This window comes from Gopherus evgoodei, chromosome 10 (genome assembly GCF_007399415.2).
Source record: "Gopherus evgoodei ecotype Sinaloan lineage chromosome 10, rGopEvg1_v1.p, whole genome shotgun sequence".
NCBI classification, from domain to species: Eukaryota; Metazoa; Chordata; order Testudines; family Testudinidae; genus Gopherus; species Gopherus evgoodei.
In genome coordinates this window covers 6,961,430-6,982,709 of record NC_044331.1, presented here as the reverse complement: position 1 = coordinate 6,982,709, position 21,280 = coordinate 6,961,430, and the positions used below count along the sequence as shown (strand labels likewise).

The window sequence follows — 21,280 nt, the reverse complement described above, 5'->3', positions numbered from 1 at the left end:
TATTCCCCAAGTCCTTAGCTATCCAATATTGAAATTGGAACACGTACATTATAACAATTCCACAAGGCCCTCTCCCTCTAGAGACAAAGGCTGAGATTTTCAAAAGTCCTAGTGATTTTAGGTGCTTAAAGGGACAGATTTTCAGAAGGTGCATGCTCAGTACCTTCTAATTATCAGGCCCCTTTGTGGCCTCTCAAGCTGGGCACCCAAACCGTGAGGCACCCAAGTTGACTATTCTCTTTTGAAAATGTTGGCTGCAGTGTACAAGCAGAGCAACATTTGCTAGTTACTTGAATCCCATTTTGTAATTTGCAAAAGCTGTTATAAACCAAAGCCCTTAGAATCGGAAAGAACAGAACGATTTCACTCATGCAACATTTAAACAGTGTCCTGTGTTCTTGGGTCCTTTGCATTTATTTTTAAGCAGGGAGTTACTATATTAGACTAAAATTTGTTAACTAAGCAGATTTCTCTATTTTGGAAGCCCACAGAGAGACTCCTAGACAATTAGCTTTAAAATCTTTTCAAAGTTTATTGCCTTTGCTGGTTAACAACTTCATTTCCTGAAAGGAAACAATCCAAAACAAGGAAGTGAACTATCCTATGTGTAACTCTCTGGCTTCCTGTTTAAGCCAATTTTGTGTAACATTTACATATTTTAACACTTCCCTCCTTTTGTTGACAAACTCTGATGGGTAGCTAAACTGTGATGTAAATGACACTCTATAATGGGGTTGTAAAACATTGTCTCAACTCTCTACACACCATTAATTGCATCCTGTGTATAACTGATTTTCACACTGCTATCTAGGAAGGAAGCACAGGATAGGTGGAGGTACTTATTAGAGGGGAGAAGACAAAATCTTAAAGCAACACCAGGCAAATCTCTTGCTTTACCAAGTCAGCTGAGTTTATATCGAATTGCTTCAAGGGAGCCTTGACACAGAAATGATATTAGCAGCTGCTTAACTGGAATAAATCTGTATTCCCAAGTTTGAGGACACAACATCAGAAATGTTAATGTTGATTTTCAATACGTCGTGGAACACTGGAGAAGTTCTAGACGACTGGAATAAAGCGAATGTGCCAATATTTAAAAAAGATAAAAGAGATGACACAGGTAATTATAAGGCTTGTCAGCCTAACATTGATCCTGGGCAAGATAATGGAGCAGCTGATATGGGACTCGATTAATAAAGAATTAAAGGAGGGTAATGTAATTAACTCAAATCAACAAGCATTTGTGGAAAACAGATCCTGTCAAACAAACTTGATATCATTACAAGTTTGGTTCTTAGGGTAAAAGCACTGATGTAATACATTTAGATTTTGGCAAGGCATTTGACAGTACCGCACAACATTTTGATTTAAAAACTAGAACTATATAAAATGAACATGGCACACATTAAATGGATCAAAAACTGGCTAACCGATAGGTCTCAAAATGTAATTGAAAATGGGGAATCACTGAGCAGGTGTGCTGACAGTGGGGTCCCGCAGGGACTGGTTCTTGGTCCTACACTATTTAACATTTTTATCAATGGCCTGGAAGAAAATGTAAAATCATCACTGATAAAATATGCAGATGACACAAAGACTAGGAGAGGGGTCAATAATGAAGAGGACAGGTCACTGATTTAGAGTGATCTGCATCACTTGGTAAACTGGGTGCATGCAAACAGAATGTGTTTTAACACAGCTAAATGTATACGTATACATCTGGGAATAAAGACCGTAAGCCATACCTACAGGACAGGGGACTCTATCCTAGGAAGTAGTGACTCTCAGAAAGATTTGGGTTTGGTGGATAATTAACTGAACATGAGCCCCCAAATGACTCTGTGGCCAGAAGAGCTAATGTGATCCTTGGATGCATAAAGAGGGGAATCTCAAGTAGGAGCAGAGAGGTTATTTTTCCTCTATATTTGGCACTGGTGCGACTTCTGCTGGAATACTGTGCCCAGTTCTGGTGCCCACAAAGGATGCTGATACATTGGAGAGGGTTCAGAGAAGAGCCACAAGAGTGACTGAAGGATTAGAAAAGCTGCCTTACAGCAATAGACTCACATGCTCCATCTATTTATCTTAAAAAAGAGATGGTTAAGGGGTGAGTTGATTACAGTCCATAAGTAGCTACATGGGAAACAAATATTTAATAATGGGCTCTTCAGTATTGCAGAGAACGATATAACACAATCCAATGTCTGGACATTGAAGCTAGATAAAATTCAGGTATAAATTTATAATGTTGCAAGTAATTAACCATTGGAATAATTTTCCAAGGATTTTAAAATCAAGACTGGATGTTTTTCTAAAAGACCTGCTCTAGGAATTTGGTTTTGGGAAGTCCTATGGCCTAACGTTATGCAGAAGATCAGACTAGATCATCACACTGGAATCTATGAAACCTGAATTTTCTCCTGATCTGTAGACGAAGGATAATGGAAATTGCTTTACACTACCTTTCAAAGGAATTTAAAACAACCCTTGATTTTTGACTCTTTCTTTAAGCAAAAATGCAATTCCTTCTCCAGGTTGGAATAAAATAGATCTTAATAACTCTCTATGCTGAGTATTGTAGATCCTAACTCAGTTTATGTGTAAGTTTACTGCACTGCTACATAAAAAAACACAATTTTGTTTTCTGGAGCCCGATTTCTGCTCCCCAGATGAGACCACGACAGCCTCTCCACCTTATTAACAAGGAATCTGCTCCACACCCCATTTGGCCACCGATTCAAGACCACAAGGACTGAGGAAAGTAAGGCAGTGAGAACAGGGGGGTTGCTGGACCTCTGAGAGAGGCACAGAGGACTCCCTGAATATAAAACAACTTTTCCCCACATATGCGAATCACACATGACATGCAGTGATATACTTGGGCAACAGAACAAAAACCATAATCAGCAAACTGAGACGAACTCTATGGGCTAAATATTTTCTCTCCCCTACAAGCAGGGAAAAGATGAAGGGACACATAACAAATGTACCGTAGTGCACAAGCAACTGACACTAAAATACTGAAAACACCCACCGTAACAGCGTTGTACACCAGGGCTCGTAGCAAAAGCTTTTGTCCTGCATTAGAAGGTGCCTTCAGTGTTCCATTCACAGCAGTAGTAGGCTCTTTTGTAATGGCATCTCCACATCTTGTCCTGTTCTGATTAACTGATTTATTCCATGTAGACTGCAGAATAAAAAGGAAAGCAATGATCAAATTGTTCTTTCAGGTTTGGAAGGATACAAATCTGTGTCTCAGAAATAGGCAGTTCAACACAAAAGTTGGAGAAATGCCGTATGGCTTAAAGATGTCGGTTAAATGCAGCCAACATACTTCCAATGACGTCACCATAACACTAGCCCTGACAAACTGACATTACCACCACAGAACATGGAGTTTAGTGCACTGATTTGTTATGGTCCGATGTGGAGCAAGTGGATAATTGGGATTTTCTTAGCTCTGATCCCAAAATTTCTAATATCGTTCTTCCTGTGACACATTACAAGAAGAGTTCATGCTCCAAATCTAACACGGGGTCTCTGCTGATTTCATAGATTTCAGGACCAATAGGATGCAGTGTATCAGGTAACACCACACTGCATACATCTTCCTTTTGAAGACCTAATTCAAAGCCCATTGAAGTCAGTGGGAAAATGATCTTTTATCTCAGTTGGTTTGGCATCAGACCCTACTGCATGTACATACCAAGACACTAGTGTGTTGGAGGCAGTCGGAATAACACTCTACACTTCAGTAGCTACTCTCCTATAACAATCTCAAAGCACTTTATACAGGTGGATAAAGATCTCCATGTTACATGTGGAGAAACTCAGGCACAGAGAGACTAACTGACTTGCCTAACATCTAATAGTGGCTCAGTAGAAAAGTTAGGAATAGAATGTAAGTCTCCATTACGCCACTCTGCATCTCTTACTGCCCATAGAACTCACCATCTGCATGCCCACAACAAACATGGCTGCCACAACTTCTCATTTCATCCAGCTAACAGAAGAAGAAGAACTCAATTACGTCGCAAAAACATCTCATTGTTAGACATTTCAGTTTAATAACCACAATGCAAAGTGCTTCTTCTGGGCTAATGCTTTGATTCTAAGTTTTAAAAAAATCTCAGTGCACAACTTATTTTTAAAAAAAAAGGGGGGGGGGAGGAATAGCTCAGTGGTTTGCGCATTGGCCTGCTAAACCCAGCATGGTAAGTTCAGTCCCTTAGGGGGGCATTTAGGGATCTGGGGATTAGTGCTGCTTTGAGCAGGGGTTGGACTAGATGACCTTCTGAGGTCCCTTCCAACCCTGATATTCTATGATTCTAACAAGCCACCTTGGAGTTCCTCAGCTCACAATACAGTTATCACCTCATAAATAGGAAGTACCTTCATATTATCGTCTATTCATGTTATTTCACATTAACAATACAGTAACTTTTCTGGAAGAAATAGTAACAATTATTGGCTATCTATGAGAATAAGCAATATAATATTTTCATTTAGGACTATGAATGTTATTTTGAGAAGTAACTTTACCATAGCAATTATGGACATTTACCCATAACACATCAGCTAATTCTCTCCAGCCCTGCCTGTTGTTATACTAGCTACCACTAGTCCCTCTCGACATTTTAACTACAGTACTTTTTGTGATGGAAGGATCTAAGCCAAAACTCGAGTTCTAACGATGCATCATTAGGATTATTTATCTACTGCTGTAAGTGCACAGGGCTGCGCAGTAAGAGAAAGGTGACAGGTAATGAATTGGTGCCCTACTTTGAAAGGCTGCCTGGAACAACTAGTTAGGAATTTATTTTCCTCTTTCATAAAAAATTTCAATGAAAATTAGTTTTTTTTCATTGAAATTTTTCTTTGAAAGCTTCCATGGGATTTTCTAAAAGATGCTTTTTTCAGCAACCAAAAATGGGGGAAAAAATTACAATTTTGTTTCATTTTGTCAAAAAGCCAAGTTTTTACCCTAATAAAAGTTTAAATGAATTTCTTTGAAGCAACTGTTTTGGCTAGGAATGACAGAGGACAGCAGGTGGGTCACTGTGATAGCTATGGCAATTTCCTGCAGTATCTTTGGGAGCTCTTACGGTACTGTTTATTTATCCCAGTGGTCTGGGGATTGTCTGTAACTCCACGGGTGATGGGAACCACAGACCTCTGGGAACTAAGAACACTGCAAGGTGATTAGGCATATTCACTCAGGGTATAACACCTCCACAGAGGTACCACCACCTGGAGAGGCTCATATATATTGGTTCAAACTGGATTCCCCAGTGACCAACAAAGAAAGGACTTTGGATAAACAGCCTGAGTTTAAACAGGCTTTCTGATCCACCAAACAGACAAGACCTTCTGTCTAAGGAGGGCCCCAGTCTTTCCTAGGAGAGGCTGGAAGATTTTGGCCTACTGAAGCCCCATAAGACTGATGGATGACCTCTGGTAAGCTTTTAGCAGGCGTATAGGAATGCTCACTGTTGCGATTATGTTTTCTCTGTAACGCTTTCTTCTTGAAAAGAAATGTGCTTGCTTAGACCAGGTCTACGCTGCAAACTTATATCGGCATAACTACGTTGCTAAGTATCAGAGGGGTAGCCATGTTAGTCTGGATCTGTAAAATAGCAAAGAGTCCTGTGGCACCTTATAGACTAACAGATGTATTGGAGCAGGAGCTTTCGTGGGTGAATACCCACTTCGTCCGATGGGACTCTTTGCCACTTTACGTTGCTACGGGTGTGAAAAATCCACACGCCTGAGTGACACAGTTATACCAATCTAACCTCCGGTGTAGACAGAGCTATGTCGACAGGAGAGCTAGCTACCGCCTATCAGCGAGGTGGATTAACTATGCCGATGGGAGAAGTTCTCCCGCGGGCACAGCAGTGTCTTCACTAATGCGCTATAGCCGCGCAGGAATGAGTAATGGGAACACGCTAGCAGTGACATTTGAGTTGAGCAAAGAGGGTGGGAGGCCATGCAAGAGAAAATTAGAGCCTAGATACAGAGAGAAGCTGATTTACGGGGAACCTTCATGGTGGGAGAAGGGAAAAACATGGATTTCATTGTGGGAGAATGCATCAACTCCCCACCGGGAGAAATGTTGGGCCAGAAGGAAACCAGGAACAGTTCTAGCCTACTGAAAATTAATTCAGTGATAGAAACAAATGGCGTTGTTTGGAAATAAATGGATCTTTCAGCACTGTCTGATGACATCATTCACTTTGGTGATTGGAACAATCAGTATTCTGCTCTATGGAGACTCACCACACAAGGACATTAACAAGGCACATTCAAGCTGAGGTATGTATGAATGGATTGCCTGCTTAAAGTTAGAGCCAAGGGAAAAAATGTGGTAACTTCACCAATACAGAGGCACAAAATTTAGGGGTGGAGTGGGGGGTTTAAGCAGACCACCAAGCTATTCTTAGTTGAGCTTCAAATCCCCCAGGCAACCAGTATTACCTTTTTGTAGATCTAATTAAATTATATGGGCTGAATGCAATTTGTTCTGGGTTCTCTTGGCTTCCCCTTGCAATAAAATGTTGAATGCACACCTCTGTGCATGGGAAATGTGTGCCTTTCAGAGCTCAAATTATTTCACAGCTCAGACTCTTAGTTCATGGACAGAGGTAATTTCTTTACTGGGCAATCTTGTGTTTATGTGGACTCACCTTATTACTAAAAGCTTAGCGTGGTTAGAGCAACTCCTCTTTCTGGCTCAGCGGTTAAGCAGAAATGTAGCCCCATTTTTCTTTGGTGGTCTGTTTGTCCCACAAAGAATAAATTCGCTGAGAACTGGAGAAGAGCATGGGGGGAGGGAAAGGAAGCTGTACAGTTTAAATGGAGGAAAATCACTCTTCTTTTCTCTCTCTCTCTCTCTCTCTCCATCTAATCCCCCGGTGAGTATATCACAGAGCCTGTGTCTAGCTGCAAGAGCAAAGGGGCTTCTGACACCAGCGTGGCCTTGTATGAGTCATTTGACCTCCTTGTGCCTCAGTCCATCTGGCTGGAAATGAGGTAGCAACGCAGGACCAGATGTTGCACGTAAGCCGAGCATTCCAAAGTCGGTCACTTACAAAAAGTCAGACATTAGACCAGGTTGTCGGGGTTGGCATCAGGCAAATAAAAACAAAATGCTCATGTACATGCTTAGGAGGTGCTGAGCGCCCTCAGCCCACTTGGCCTTCAAACAGCAGCTAAAGGCGCTTAGCACCTTGCAGGATAAGACCTCTCTAGATAATAATTGCTTTGCACAAAAATCTCTAGGGCCAAACCTTGCTCCCACTAAAGTCCCATCGCTACAGGATCAGGCCTGCAGAGACCAGATATCAAAGATGTTGTTTATGCAGCAGTCAGCTTCAGAAAGAAAGCTTGTCAAAGCAAAGCTGTGACTTTCAGGTGCTTGTTTTCAAAACTGGAAACATGCAGATCATGGTGACAGCATCTCTGCTAACGGTCACTTCCCGTCCATCAACAATACAGTCTATTCTGGACCACTGCCCCCGGCCCCTCTCCCGTTCGTTTGGGTCAGCGATAATTAAACTAAACGGTGAGTAATGAGAAAACAGACAAGTGATCACATATAGCTGGCTGGGATGAAACACAATACGGAATATTAATAAATGAAACAGCATTTAATTACACTAATTTGCTCCTGCTGCCATCTGAATGGCTTTCTGCAGATAGGTCAATGCTGGTGGATTATGAGTTTTTTCCAGAGAACATATCATTACTGAGCAAATAAAGTCTGGGTGTTTCAGACTAGAAGGTATACACTCAGGGGCAGGCAACCTATGGCATGGATGCCGAAGGCGGCACTCGAGCTGATTTTCAGTGGCACACACACTGCCCACGTCCTGGCCACCGGTCCGGGGGGCTCTGCATTTTAATTTAATTTTAAAGGAAGCTTCTTAAACATTTTAAAAACCTTATTTATTTTACATACAACAATAGTTTAGTTATATATTATAGACTTGTAGAAAGAGACCTTCTAAAAACGTTAACATGTATTACTGGCACGCGAAACTTTAAATTAGAGTGAATAAATGAAGATTCGGCATAGCACTTTTGAATGGTTGCTGACCCCTAGTATACACACACACACACACCCCACCATATGTACTGTTATAGATATCTGCATGCACGCACACGCTATCAGAGATACCTGCACATACATAATATGCCCCCATCCCTGGCATACTTGCACGCTCTTTTTGTAGGCTTCCTGTGCAAACCAAAAATGTGGACAGAAACAGCAACCCCGGTGCAATCCCCAAAGGAGCAATCTGCCATGTTTACATAGGTTTTGATGACTGTGGGAACAGACTGTTCAGCTCCGGCTGAAATTAGCTGTGATGAAGAGCAAAGGTTTTTTGTACCAGTTTGCTATTTGCAAACAACCAAACAAAGAACCCCATTCGCTTCACCAGGCAACCGTATACCATGTTACACAGGCAGGTTCCATTTACAAAAAATATTCCCTCCTAGGGAAGTAATATCTCCTAGGTCAAGCACTTGCAATTAGCTCCAAGTCTGACTGTTAAAGCTTAGCTTGAGAAGGCTGGGGGAGAAGTTGCAGGAAGTCAGGAAAATGGTCTCTGGACTTTTACAGTGTATTAGCTAAGGAATGGAGTGTCAGTCTCAGATTTAATTTAGAGGGGCAAAAAATCACTCTCTGAATAATAAACTGTTCAATTCAAACGAGAGAATGAATACGTAACCATCTTCCAATAAAGGGCCGACAGCAAAGACATTTCAGTTTCAGTTAAACTCATCAAAGCAAATAGACTTTTTCACTGTAACCTCTTTGTAGTATCAGCAACTGCTGATAAAAATGATATTGGTTCTTATTTCCTTCACCAGCAACAACTTGTGATTTCCTGCAACTCTGTTAGCTGGGGATCCACACTTAGAATATGTACATAGCCATTTATACCCCAAGTGCCAAAGAAGTCTAAAGAACACGGCCTCTCAACATCAGCACACCCTGAAACCGTATTTGCTTTGGGACCACATCTGTTTAGACTCCCATCATGCAAACATACAGACATCATGGTAAGCAGCGGGGATAGAACCCAGGAATCTTGGACCCCAATACAAAAAAACCCTCAGGCTTCTACCACTTGAGTTAAAGGAGACTTTCTTTTAGCTGTCAGCAGGAGTAGGGGTCTTACTTAGAACCAGTCGGAAAATGTCCCCCTCAGCAAATTACTCAAATGAAAAAAAGTGGCCAAACTACATCTCCCATGATGTACCAATCTCTACTCTCTTCCTGAGCCTCTCTAGTGCATCATGGAAACTGAAGTCCACTGCGGAGCATGTCCTATTAAGAAAAATGGAGGCATGAGGCAGCCAAACTACAACTCCCATGAGAGACTCCAGTATTGTCTCCAAATCAAAAAAAAAATGTGGTTTTGGTATTGAAAATGTTTGATTTTTGAGTATTAAGTATTTGGACGAAGCGTTACCGTGGAAAGCATACACATTTTACAAAAAATTTCATTTAGCCAAAAACAATTTAGACAGAAAATGTTCAATCTTCCCCACCCACTAGAGGAACACAGAGCTGTACCACCCTTAGCCACTACACTACAAGCATCATTTATCACCTGTCCTGTCGGATACCAAAGGTAGCGGTGTTTAGGAGGTGCATTTGGGAGGGAAAGGGAGCTGTGTTATTCCCCCAATGACAACTGGAAACCAGCATTTGAAGAAGACACAGACAAAAAACTATCACAAAATGGGCATGACTCTCCTCTGGCTGAAGCAACTGCCAGCACTACGCAGGAGCGCCACCAACTGGCCTCTACTGACAGCTCACCTGCAGTGGCAACCAGCTCTCATTACAGCTGGGCAGTTCAAATGTTTCTTTATAAGCAAGGAGAAAGGATGGTCTCGTGGTTAAGGTACTGGGCTGGAGAGGCATGTTCAGTTCTTGGCTCTGCTAGAGGCTTCCTGTACATAGTGTCGCTGTGCCTCTGTTTCCTCATCTGCAACATGGGTATGATACAAGTATTACATTAACACTTTCTCCCTATATACACAAATATATATATACACACACACACACATAAATATATATTATACACACACACCCCTATATTATAATACTTTCTTTCTCCCTATCTGAAACTGTAAGCTCTTTGGAGCAGGGACTCTCTCTCACTGTGTGCTGATCTGGAACCTGGAGCAGCAGAAGCTCCAGTCTCAGCTGGGGCATCTCAGGGCTATGGCAATATCATCATAAAGAAAAATCAAAAGGGAAAGCCCTAAATATGACTGAATACTAAACCAAGAGCCTCAACGTGAATTAATGGAGAAAGAACCTCCACGCACTGAGAGCAGCTTGCTGAACACAGCTGTAACTCCAAGCGCAAGGCGTTCACCACACCACCGATTTCTGGTTGAACGATTAAAGTCCAAGAGCCAATTTGCTAGTTTTAAAAGGTCACGTAGCCTTGTTACTGCCAATTTCTTGGCATCCTGACTACATTAAACTGCGAAAGAGTAATTGCAGTGGCAACATTTGTTAAGCCCTGAGCTGTCAAAAGATCCTGATCAAGAATAATCCCAGATTGCACATATAGAGCATGTTTCAGCTGGGGATCTCAAAGCATTCTAAACCAAGAAAGCTCTGTGATAACCCTGCAAGGCTGGTAAATGTTATTAATTGTATTCGATTTGCTGAGGGGGGATTGAGGTACAGAGAAGTGAAGTCACGTGTTTGCATCAGTGGCACAGATGGAATCAGTACTCCAGTGTCTGTGTGGCCAAATGAGTAGAGCATTGGATTGACACTAAGATGACCTGGGTTTTATTCCAGGCTCTGCCACTGCTCTGTTGGGTGATCTTGACCAAGTAACTTCACAGCTCTGGGCCTCAGTTTCCACATCTGTAAAATGGCACTAATGATGCTGAGCTCCTTGAAATCTACTGAAGAAAAGCCCCATAAAAGAATTAGATCTTACTACTGGCACTCCTCTGCCCCAACCATTAGGCCATACTCCCTTCCTGTTAATGTCAAAACCAGAATGGGCTGGATAGCTCAGGGGGTGAATGATGCAGCCTTTCTTCTCTAGTTAAACGATCTGAATGAAAGCTCATTTCCCTGAGCTGTCCTGGGTTATCTCATTTCAGTTCCCAGGACAGGAATTCACATCCCTGCTAGTTATCTGGTGGCATTCACAGCACAGAGGGTAAGGAGTGACTGGATCGTGGGGACTGCCCTAGTCTCCTGTCCCTACTTCCAGCTTCCTGCAACTGGGTCTTGCTTTAAAGCACATAGGCGTGGCAGGAAAATCTGGCCTGCTGATGCCATGTTGCTCCCAAACCCTGGAGAGCCAGGGGATTTCTGTCCCCAAGTGATGCCCATCTGGCAACTGCTATAATTGAATATCTTGCAGCTCATCTGTTGCACAATGATCCAGAGCTGCAAGGATGGATGGATGACGCAGTGGGCGAGAATGTGCACTGCCACGCACAGACCCGGGTTGGGGGCAGCCTGGGGGATGTCACTTCTTGGTCGGACCTGCACTGGAGGCAGGGGAAAGAGGGCAAGGGCAGAGTGCAGCATGCATTGGGCTCTTGCATCCCCTAGTGGCTGGTTACAGGCTTGGAGGAGGAGGAGGAGGAGAAGAGGCTTGCCCTTCCAGCTAAAGTTTAATTGCACTGCTCTGAGATGTTGCGATGAGGGAGGAAGTATCCCTGCACAGAGCCCCAAGTGGCTACAAACGCCTTCTGCTCAGCAGGCAGGAAGGCTTCAATTTCAAGTTACTGCCTGAGAAACAGACAGCTCCTTCGGAGTGGGCGTGAGCAGCACCCAGCTGGACCCAGAACAAGGACTTTGTGGTGCAGGAAGACACTGGTAAGTCGGGTTGAATAGCACTTTGGAGGGATAATGGGGCACAGAGCCTTTTACCTCTGGGTCACTAGCCTGAATCCAGAGCAGCTACAAGTCGCATTGCTACCACCTGGGGGCTGTTTGGTGCAATGGGCTCAGTAGGTCTCAGCCCAGTTCCCGGGGGACGGACACCCACATCACAAAAGCCACCAGCCCAGCTGGCAGCCTTGTTGGCACTCTTAGCAGAGAGGCCAGAGCAGGGGGGAGAGATGGAATGACCTCCTCCCTGCCAATGGTCAGGCTGGAGGTAGTGGTGGGAAAGGCGGGAAAGCCGAGAGTGGGGAGGTGTCATGAGCGTTAGTCCTGTTCTGCGGGATACCACGTCCGTCTCTGGGGTAGCATCGGCACCTCCCGCAGTGCCATGGCCTCACAACGTTTACTAGAAAAAGCAATGTTTAAAGAGCGAGAATTGTCTACAGTGTCCCTTTCATCTGGAAAGGGATCAGGTCACCCCACAGAGCCAGCGGTGCCTCCCGGGCTTCAGACGCAGGCTTGGAGAAGATGAGCAAACTCTAAACTGCCGGTGATGGTGCAATTTCCTATACAAACCAGACTGGATCTCTCCTCTGCTGAGTGGGGCTTCCCTGGGGTCATTCGTCTAAGTCCCCCACTTTCCTATTGTTCTGCTGCTTTCCACAGCCTCACTCGGAGCAAAAATCCCCACAGCACAGCAGAGCTCGGTCTGTGGCACAGAGGAACAAAACTCACGGTGAGACTTTTCCCTCCACTCCGCGCTCCATGGCTCCTAGCCGATGTAGTCACGCTCCCTGCAGCAGGAGTATCTCATGCAAAGAGCTGCACAGAGGATGCCATCTGCAGCACACAACAGCCGATATATTCTGGGATGTGTTCTTGAGCCCCATCTCCTGGCACCTTATTGATCCATTACCCTGTTTACATTATATGCAGACACAGAGCACTTTTGCAACAATTTGGATGTTATCTCAATCTCTGCGGTTACAAGGCTTGTGCCAGCCACGCCCCTTCATTCAGCCGTTCACCTGAGTACTGATGGAGTTACAGCTTAGCGTCCGTGCCACGCTAATGCCTGAAGAATTTTTCTGTCATGGTCTGTTTCACTCTACAAATTTCAGAGAAAGAGAGAAATGAGGACAAGCCAGAAAGAAGAAGAATGCTTCTCAGTTTGACAGCACTGTCCATCGTAGGCTTGCAAATCACTGTGCAAGCCTTAATGAATTAAGCTATACAGCCACTTTTGGTATTTACAGGACTCAGTTTCCGTAGGATGCGAAATGCCATGGAAAATGTAACAGTTGCAAAGGAGACATGTCCTGGTTTTAATGACGATTACTGTAGGAAAGTAACATTGTCACCATTTTATGGATGAGGAAACCAAGGTAGGATAAGTTAAGTGACTTGACAAAGGTCATTTAAAGAATCTGTCAGAACTTGCAACAGTGTCCTCATCTCCCAACGCACAGCCCTGAGCTGTAACTATAAGGCCATGACTCTCTCCAGTGAGCAAAGAGTAGAAAACTACATCTGCCGGAATTCTGGTCCCCATTTTTAAGTGACAGTTTCCAGATGTGCATGCTCCTGACTGCACGCACGCAGCACCTGGGGCGTGCTCACAAATGGAGTGTAAGTGCACAGGTTAAGTTTGGAATTTTGGAAGCGTTTGTACAATACACTAGCTCACTCCATGTCGCGATGTCGCCCTCTGCTGCCCATGTCCGGCAGCTACAGCAGCCTACTACTTGCTAAAGGAGGGGGTAGGGTTTTGTGCATTCAGCACTGAAGATCCTAGTGCAATTGACACTGACGTACGCAGCCAGGCTTCATCACATGTGCACTTCCGAAGACACAGAGCTTTACATTTGTATCCATTTCTTTGTAACAAAATAACGCCCTGAGTCTTCCAGTGAAAACCGTCCAACACACAAGTAGGGATTCAAAAAATTCCATTTCTTTAGGATTCAGTGGCGTGCCCTACCAGATCTTAAAGTCATTCTAATGGGAGACGGGGGCTGGTAGCTACTTAGTGGTGTTGCCACCACATGATACTAAGGGGTAGAGTTAGAATTCAGCTAGGGAAGAGGCTAGAGTCATTTACGAAAAAAACCCTAAACCTGGAACAGGTTAATGATCATTGTAATGGTGACACCACTTCTCTGTCCGCACCACCACAGCATCTGGGCCCCTCACAGTTTTTATTTACCCCTGTGTGGCAAGGCATGCTCATATTCCCATTCTGCAGATGAGGAAATTGAGGCACAGTGAGACAAGTGACTTGCCCACAGTCACTCTGTAGCAGACCAGGGAACTCCCATGTCCCAGTCTAGTGCCCTAACCACTGAGAAATCCTTCCTCTGTTAGGAGTTTGTTTGTGTCTCCTCAGGCACAGCTGGGCATTGGAGATGCGAGGACACGCCTCATGCCAGCAGGGGCTCTGTGCTTGGCCGGGCTTAATGCCTGCTGCGACACCTGGGAGCACAGCTGCTCTATCAGCCTTTTCCCTGTCCTGTGCGAGATCGGTGCTGTGGGCCTGGGCATCTGGGGAGCAGTACTAGCACCTCACCCCCTGGCAGAGGCTAGTGCCACCAGGGAAAGTAGGGCCCCGATTCAGCAAAGCATGTAAAGCACCTGCTTGACTTTCCGCACGTGCCTCGTTGCTGAATCAGAGGCCAGTACTGCATAGTTTACAGGACACTGATTGCGTCCAGCCCCTGGCATGGGGTCGGGTGTGCAGGAGAATCTTTGCACTCTTCCCTCTTGCACACTCATGCTGGATCAAGCTGAGATAAGCCTCGAGAGCAGCTCTGCAGAGAATTCAGATACTTAATCTATCCGATCTGCTGGCAGATTTCGTTCCAAGCATGTGCACTTTTCCTTGGCATCCTTCAAGATAATGCATCCAGTTTGCTGTCCAGTGGTGACACAGATGCCCCAGAAATACTGGCTCTCTCAGAGAACAAGAACCAGGAAGTTACCAGCTGTCTGAGCTTTGTGGTCATATCTCTGGAGGCTGCACTCTTCTGGCCTATAGAGACTAACGCTCCTGCATTTCTCCTGCTCACCACGCCCAGGTGGAGCTCCAATATAATTTCATGGAGGACTTAGGATTTCTGAAGACTAGGAGCAAATTCAAAGTGCTACAGAAGACAGCACAGCACTTGAATAGAAGCATGTACATCTCCATGGCATAGAGAGTCCAACAATGCACGCAGCAAGGTCCTGGTGAGCAGCCAGAAGCTATGGCAGACTGGGACTGAAAGTGAAACCCTGCATGTAGGAGCATTAACCAGCCTCCCCACTCAGCAGATTAAATTACGGCCAGACCGTACACCATGCAAACCTTTGATCTTTGATAATCCATCTGCCGAACGCCAAGACAGGCTCAGATACTGAGATTCTGAGGCCTTAAACTCTCTGAAGACAAACCCTGAACAGACCGTGATTGGCATCCAGGCTCCTTTGGGGAGCATATCTTGCGTTTCTAGGCATTAAATTCCTACTTGGGCAGTATCCACAGAGAGATCTGGATTTATTATCCCCAAAAGGCAGGGGAAAAATGAGTCAATTGGGCAGAGAGTTTTACCTCCAGGACCCCAAATCAGAGATCAGGAGCTAAGTAGCTCTTTAAAGAAAAGCAGCGAAGAATGCATGCATCTGACGAAGTGGGTATTCGCCCACGAAAGCTCATGCTCCAAAACGTCTGTTAGTCTATAAGGTGCCACAGGACTCTTCGCTGCTTTTACAGATCCAGACTAACATGGCTCCCACTCTGATCTTTAAAGAAAAACATGCATTCCTCATTTAATGGAAAGGGCAGTTTAAAAAACAGGGAAAAAAGCAACCCAACTCTTAGATACTAACACTGCAAGGAACTGTGATTGCTACACAGGAAACCTCACGCGCTCTCCTATCTTTCCCTGTTAGTCTTGATCTGATGGTACATCTGGGAAACCACGGCAAATCGCTCTTACCCTTGTGACGGTTGTGGAGTATCAAAAAAGAATAAGTCTCCGCATTCTCTAGCGAAGAGGCAAACTCTCCAAGGCTGGGCTGCAGTGCCAGCCTCTCGCACGTCTCCCTTACTTTGCACTTAGATTTGATTAAAGTTTGCTATCATGAATACACCTTAACACCAGTGACATACAAGCATATGATTGATGCAAACATGAAATCCCGTGTGCTCACAATGCGCCTGTTTCACTCAACCTCCTAATTACCTTACACACTCTCCCCGGGTTACAAAGAAAGACATAAACAGATTAACTAAATTAGGCCAATTAAAGGTTCCCTAATGGAATTAAATGCTTCAGACAAGCTTGAGACAGAAAAGAGGGCAGGGAGAAGAGAAAGACGAGGCAATGTCAGGCAAATTACACAGAGCTCAGAGAACACCTCCGAACATACAGATCCACAAATAAAAACATAAGCTCCCTTCAACTGCACTTGCCTTCCTGATGTTTGCTCTTCGTGAACATGTTAGTGAACTTGATGTTTACAAAAATGACATTTTAAGTTAATACTGCGGAGAGTATTTGTAGAAAGCAGAAGTCGAATTGGTGAATGCAAATATTTGCATTGGAAACCCGATCGTTAATCTGTGGAATTCGTGGCCACAAGATCTCACAGAGTTTAGCAAGATTCACAAAGGGATTGGAACCTGAGAGCATCCACAATATCAGACAGGACAAGCCATTTTTCTCTATAAAAAAAATGTATCAGATATTTCTCGATACAAGTTCTCCAATCCAGCATTCTGGTTTTGCTTTCAATGCTCTTTTTTGTGACAGGTTGTTTTCAAATAAATGGAGAATCTCACTGCTTCAGTCCAAAGAGAAACTGCCGTCCTCTTTGCACTTCACCAATAACTACTTCAACCTTCTCTCATAGATCAATGGATTCAATGGCCAGAATGGACCATTATGATCATCCAGTCCCAACTCGTGCATAATACAGTCCCTAGAATTTCACCTCATCATTCATGCATCATGTCCATAACATCAGCTTGAGCTAAAGCGTCTCTCTTTTGATTTACTGATTGCCACAAGATCCTTGTACAGTTACTTGTCTTAAGTGGAAAGTCAAGTTTCTTGGTCATGGTCATTAAATTGCACCAGGCTTGCAACTGAACCAGAGTTATGACCGGACAGACAAGGTAGAGTCCATCATCATCTTTCTTACCAAAAGGCTGGAGGAAGTTCTCCTTCGTTGAATCACAACATGCTATTGTGGGGCCTTTTAATGGACACACATGCTCTATAGCAGGGCTTAAGGAGCTAACACAGGACCTGATCAAGATTCTGATGAAGCCAATGCGAGTCTTTCTATTGACTTCAATGGACTTTGGATCAGTCCTATCAATACCAGAGACTGGGCCAAACCCAAGCCCTGGTCCAGAATACCATCAAACTTTGAGGAAACCTGGAGCCAAAGCGTAGGGGATTTAGCAAACATCAGCACCTGTACCAATATTGCCACTGGCCCACAGACATGCCAGGCAGCTAAAACCCCCAGCACAACTCTGCATGTCTACCCGCCTTTGAAGAAGGGGAATCACTCTGCAGAATCGGCATGGCTGACCATCAAATACAGTAAGGTCTGGCTTTCAGCAGAATCCTTATGGGAAAGTCCAAAGCTAGATAAGGAGGACCTTTCTATAAGGTATTTTTTTCACCATCGTAGAGAATGTAATGGAGAATTATATCCCTCCTATAGAATGCCACAAGACGAGAAAAGCTAAAGAAAGGATATTAAGTGTCTTTTAAATGTTATAGGTTTAATTTCTAAAAATCCCTATTCATTTTCTACAGAACTCTGTTTCATCTCACCCCTATTAAATTCTATAGGATGATCGTGTTTTGGTCCTAATGGATTCATATTGGTGCTAAGTAGAGGGTGAGACCTTTTTCCCTTGTCTCTCTCCAGCAGCGAAGGCCACTAGGACATTTGTATTGAATACAGAGGTCACAGTAACAAACCCTGCCCAGCCTCTATTTTGGGCATGAAGGACCTGGATGGAGCAGAACCAATGCAGTTCTGCTGGGAGCAGAACCTCTCTACTCTACAGCACAGAGCTGTGCTCCCTGGAGATGAGGTGGAGCTGGACTGAGGCAGAAGCAACAGGTCACGAATCCATAACTATGGAAATCCATTCACTATTCCATCCTTCCCCAAAATGGGATCATTGCAGCCAAGGAATATACTCCTGCTTTGAAGCTACAGCAGCATCCATGGGTCAACGTCATGTGAGCTCAGCAGACTCAGCTCTGAGACTCTTGCCTTTAGAAAGTGTCTTGTAATATATCAATGGAAAACTACCACCACATTGACTGCTCCAATCATTATGAAATGTACGTAACAATGCTGTATGTGACGTTATGGATATTCTCTCTTTTGGAATCTGTAAACAAACCAAGGAAGCAAAAAAAAGGTTTTTTTTCCAGACAAAGGAGAATGGCCAGCACCTCTTGGACTCAACGGCAAACAAATCAAGCCAGCTGTGCCAAGAACACTGGGCCATTCGTTTGCATTGCAAAATCCCAGGAGACTGCAAAAATTAGCATGGTGTCATCTCCCTGGAGGACACAGAGCGCTGATCCCCCAGGACAGTTTCTTGGCTTTGAAACCAAAGATTAACTTGAGGCTATCAGGACCTGCTGAAAGACTTGGGGGTAACCATCATAGAGGGACGATGGGATACAGCATCCTTCAAGCCTTTGAGAGCTGTGTCCTATTAGCCTGGAAGGCAAGAGTTGCTGCAGGGGAGATGGTTTTGGGGGGACTCAGGACTGAAAGGGCTGTTGGTATTGCCCTGCAAGAAGGAACCAGGCTGGTGGAGGCCAGGGTGAGGCCACTGTGCCGGGAGCAGGATGCTCGTGGCAAGGCTCGGAGCCAAAGCTGCACAGCACAAAAGCACCCAGGGCTACAGGGCAGGTGGTGACACACCCCCTTACTGGTCTGGGTGAACTCCCAAATCATCACCAGGGCATAGCTTCCTCCGGCATTGGTGATGACATGGACTTGCTGTAGGAACTGGGCCATTCTTACCATGGCTGGATATGAAAACCAGCATGTTGGGGGGAATAGCTCAGGATAACCATATTAGAGGAAAATACACTTGATAATACTCTGTAGTGAGGGATACTCAGCATCAGCTGTTACAGGGACCCCCTTGCTAGCACGGTGCCTGCCCTGGAATGATCCATTCAGGCCAGCACTTTTCAGAGCCAGAGGGGAAATCAGACCCAGACTGCACACGATTGCTTGGTTCCTTGGTGCCTCTCCAGGTTAAGAGGGTTATTTGAACAAGGCAGTGGTGAGCATTCGCACCGGCTATACCTGTCTTATCCCGTGGATGCCGTCATCCGGAAGGCTGGTGTGGATGAGGCTGTGCACTTCCGTCAGCTCCGTGATGTCCATCAGGGGCAAGGGAACCTCTTCAGAGAGTGGGGACATGAGGGATTCCAGCTCATGAGAATCAGACTTGGTGCTGGGCCTGGGTGGTCCCTGCCTGCCCCGGTGATAAGAGCTGTGATTCCTGGCTGCTTGAGAATCCACGCCTGGCAGAGCCTCCCTGCAGGGGATGGGACAACAAACAAAGGTTTCCACCTCGGAGGGCAAACGGCCCTGCGCTCCCCTGTCCAGCCAATCGCTCAAGGGGTGTCGGCTCCCAACTCACAAGCAGTGGCAGATGCTGGACCAAACTGCCCCTCTCTGCTTGGGCTGTTATCAACAGGACTGGAACTGCTCTGCTTCTGTTTACTCTTCTGGGTGTGGGGATCAGTGTTAGGGCCCTGTGCTCAGCATGTACGGCCAATACACCCTAAGCCCGTGTTCTGTAACAAGCTCAGTGTGCAGATTCTACAACCCGCCCCTGTCCAGCAGATCACAACAGCTGGTGCTTAGTGCCCCATAATGGGAGCGAGTGACAAGGGCATGGATTTACTCTCACTCATGCTAATCACACCCCACATGACGTGGATAAGTTTAATCATCCCCGTTTTACAGGTGACAGGGGGAGGTTATGTGATGGGGGTGGGTTAGTGGCAGAGCCTGAATGAGACTTTGGGAGCTCTTAGGTCCCAGGCCTGTGCTCAATCCAGTCGCTCACAATGCCTCTCTCTAAACCTACGGCTTACGTCAAAAGTTGGGCTTCAAATGATTTGCTTCATAAGCACTTACAGGGCAGGTTCTGACACCTAGATCAGATCAACAGGACTCGGCCAATATGCCCCGAATGAGGATCTGGCCCCGATCACGCCAACCCACTCCATTACATCAGGAAGAAAGGGAATCCTCTAACAGTCTTCCCTGCTGGAAGCTCACAAAGCTGTTCAGAGCATGCTTAGAACTATCAGCCAGGCACCCAAACGCATCAGAGCCGTGCTGTGCATACACAGAGATGAAGAAAGGATAATGCTCTTTGACAGGGCAATTAGCATCCTGTTTTGGTGCAAAAACAATTACTCTAACAATGCAGATTAAAGAAAAGCTACCACGGCAGCATGCAAACCAGCCTGCATTAATTAATGAGTGCTCCTTAGCGGGCACGCCCCTCAAAGCAACATGACAGAGAAGGGATTCTGTATTGAAAGACATGGATTATTCTTATGGCCGGCATCTTTAACTGCCTTAAATTCAACTGTTCTGCAACACAGCCCATCTCAGTGTGGGAAAGAATCTGACAGGGGGTTTTGTGCTGCTCCACATCAGTGCTTTGTTCTCCTGGCTGTCCGGATAATGCAATGCATACCTCTGCTTGCCGCTGCGGAAACTGGCACACATACAGAAGAGTATGCAGAGGAGACCTAAGCAGACTCCCACGATGATCCCGGTGACCGAGTGGATATCCAGAACATCTAGTAGGCGAAGGACAGAGTCGAGTCAGCGTCTCAAGCCCTACCAGGAAGAGGACGCAGAGCGTCCGTGCATTCAGAAAAGCACCAACTTCGGGTGCGTAGATAGAAAATGGGCCGGATTACTGATCCAGAGCTAGTGTTCCCTAAAGCCCAGGGGAAGTGGACTGAGTGGCCCCACGCTGGGCCCATAGCTAATCACGTACACAGAGAGATACGCAGACAACACACTATTATGAAAAGTACTTAGCAGTGACCGTTGAAGCAGATAAAAGCGAACTGGCATCTGTCTAAAATTCAGCTGCCTTAACACTATATGAACTAATACAACCGCTGCAAGGTGGGGAATGAGAGCCAAATCCTTGCCCCAAGATACAGATCAGCAACAGCCACAGATGTCAGCAAGAGCTGCACACACACATTCAATTTGGCTCGATCCCCTGCACTGGTTTAAACATGTTCATGTCCTGTGTATCACGCAGCGGGATCAGGCAGTTTCATGCATTCGCTTGCACACAAAACTAAACGACACTACTAG

General features: G+C 45.1%; 1 protein-coding gene across 2 annotated transcripts in view; it reads right to left on the bottom strand.

Annotated features, from left to right (window-relative positions):
- IGDCC4 (immunoglobulin superfamily DCC subclass member 4) overlaps window positions 1-21,280 on the bottom strand; it is a 185,509-nt gene that overhangs the window by 7,970 nt on the left and 156,259 nt on the right. For both annotated transcript variants that reach the window (XM_030578836.1, XM_030578837.1), the window contains exons 17-19: window positions 20,640-20,745; window positions 19,226-19,460; window positions 3,035-3,187 (exon numbers count right to left, since the gene is read on the bottom strand). In XM_030578836.1, coding sequence (XP_030434696.1) covers window positions 3,035-3,187; window positions 19,226-19,460; window positions 20,640-20,745 — 494 coding nt within the window. The remainder of the gene's footprint in view (window positions 1-3,034; window positions 3,188-19,225; window positions 19,461-20,639; window positions 20,746-21,280) is intronic.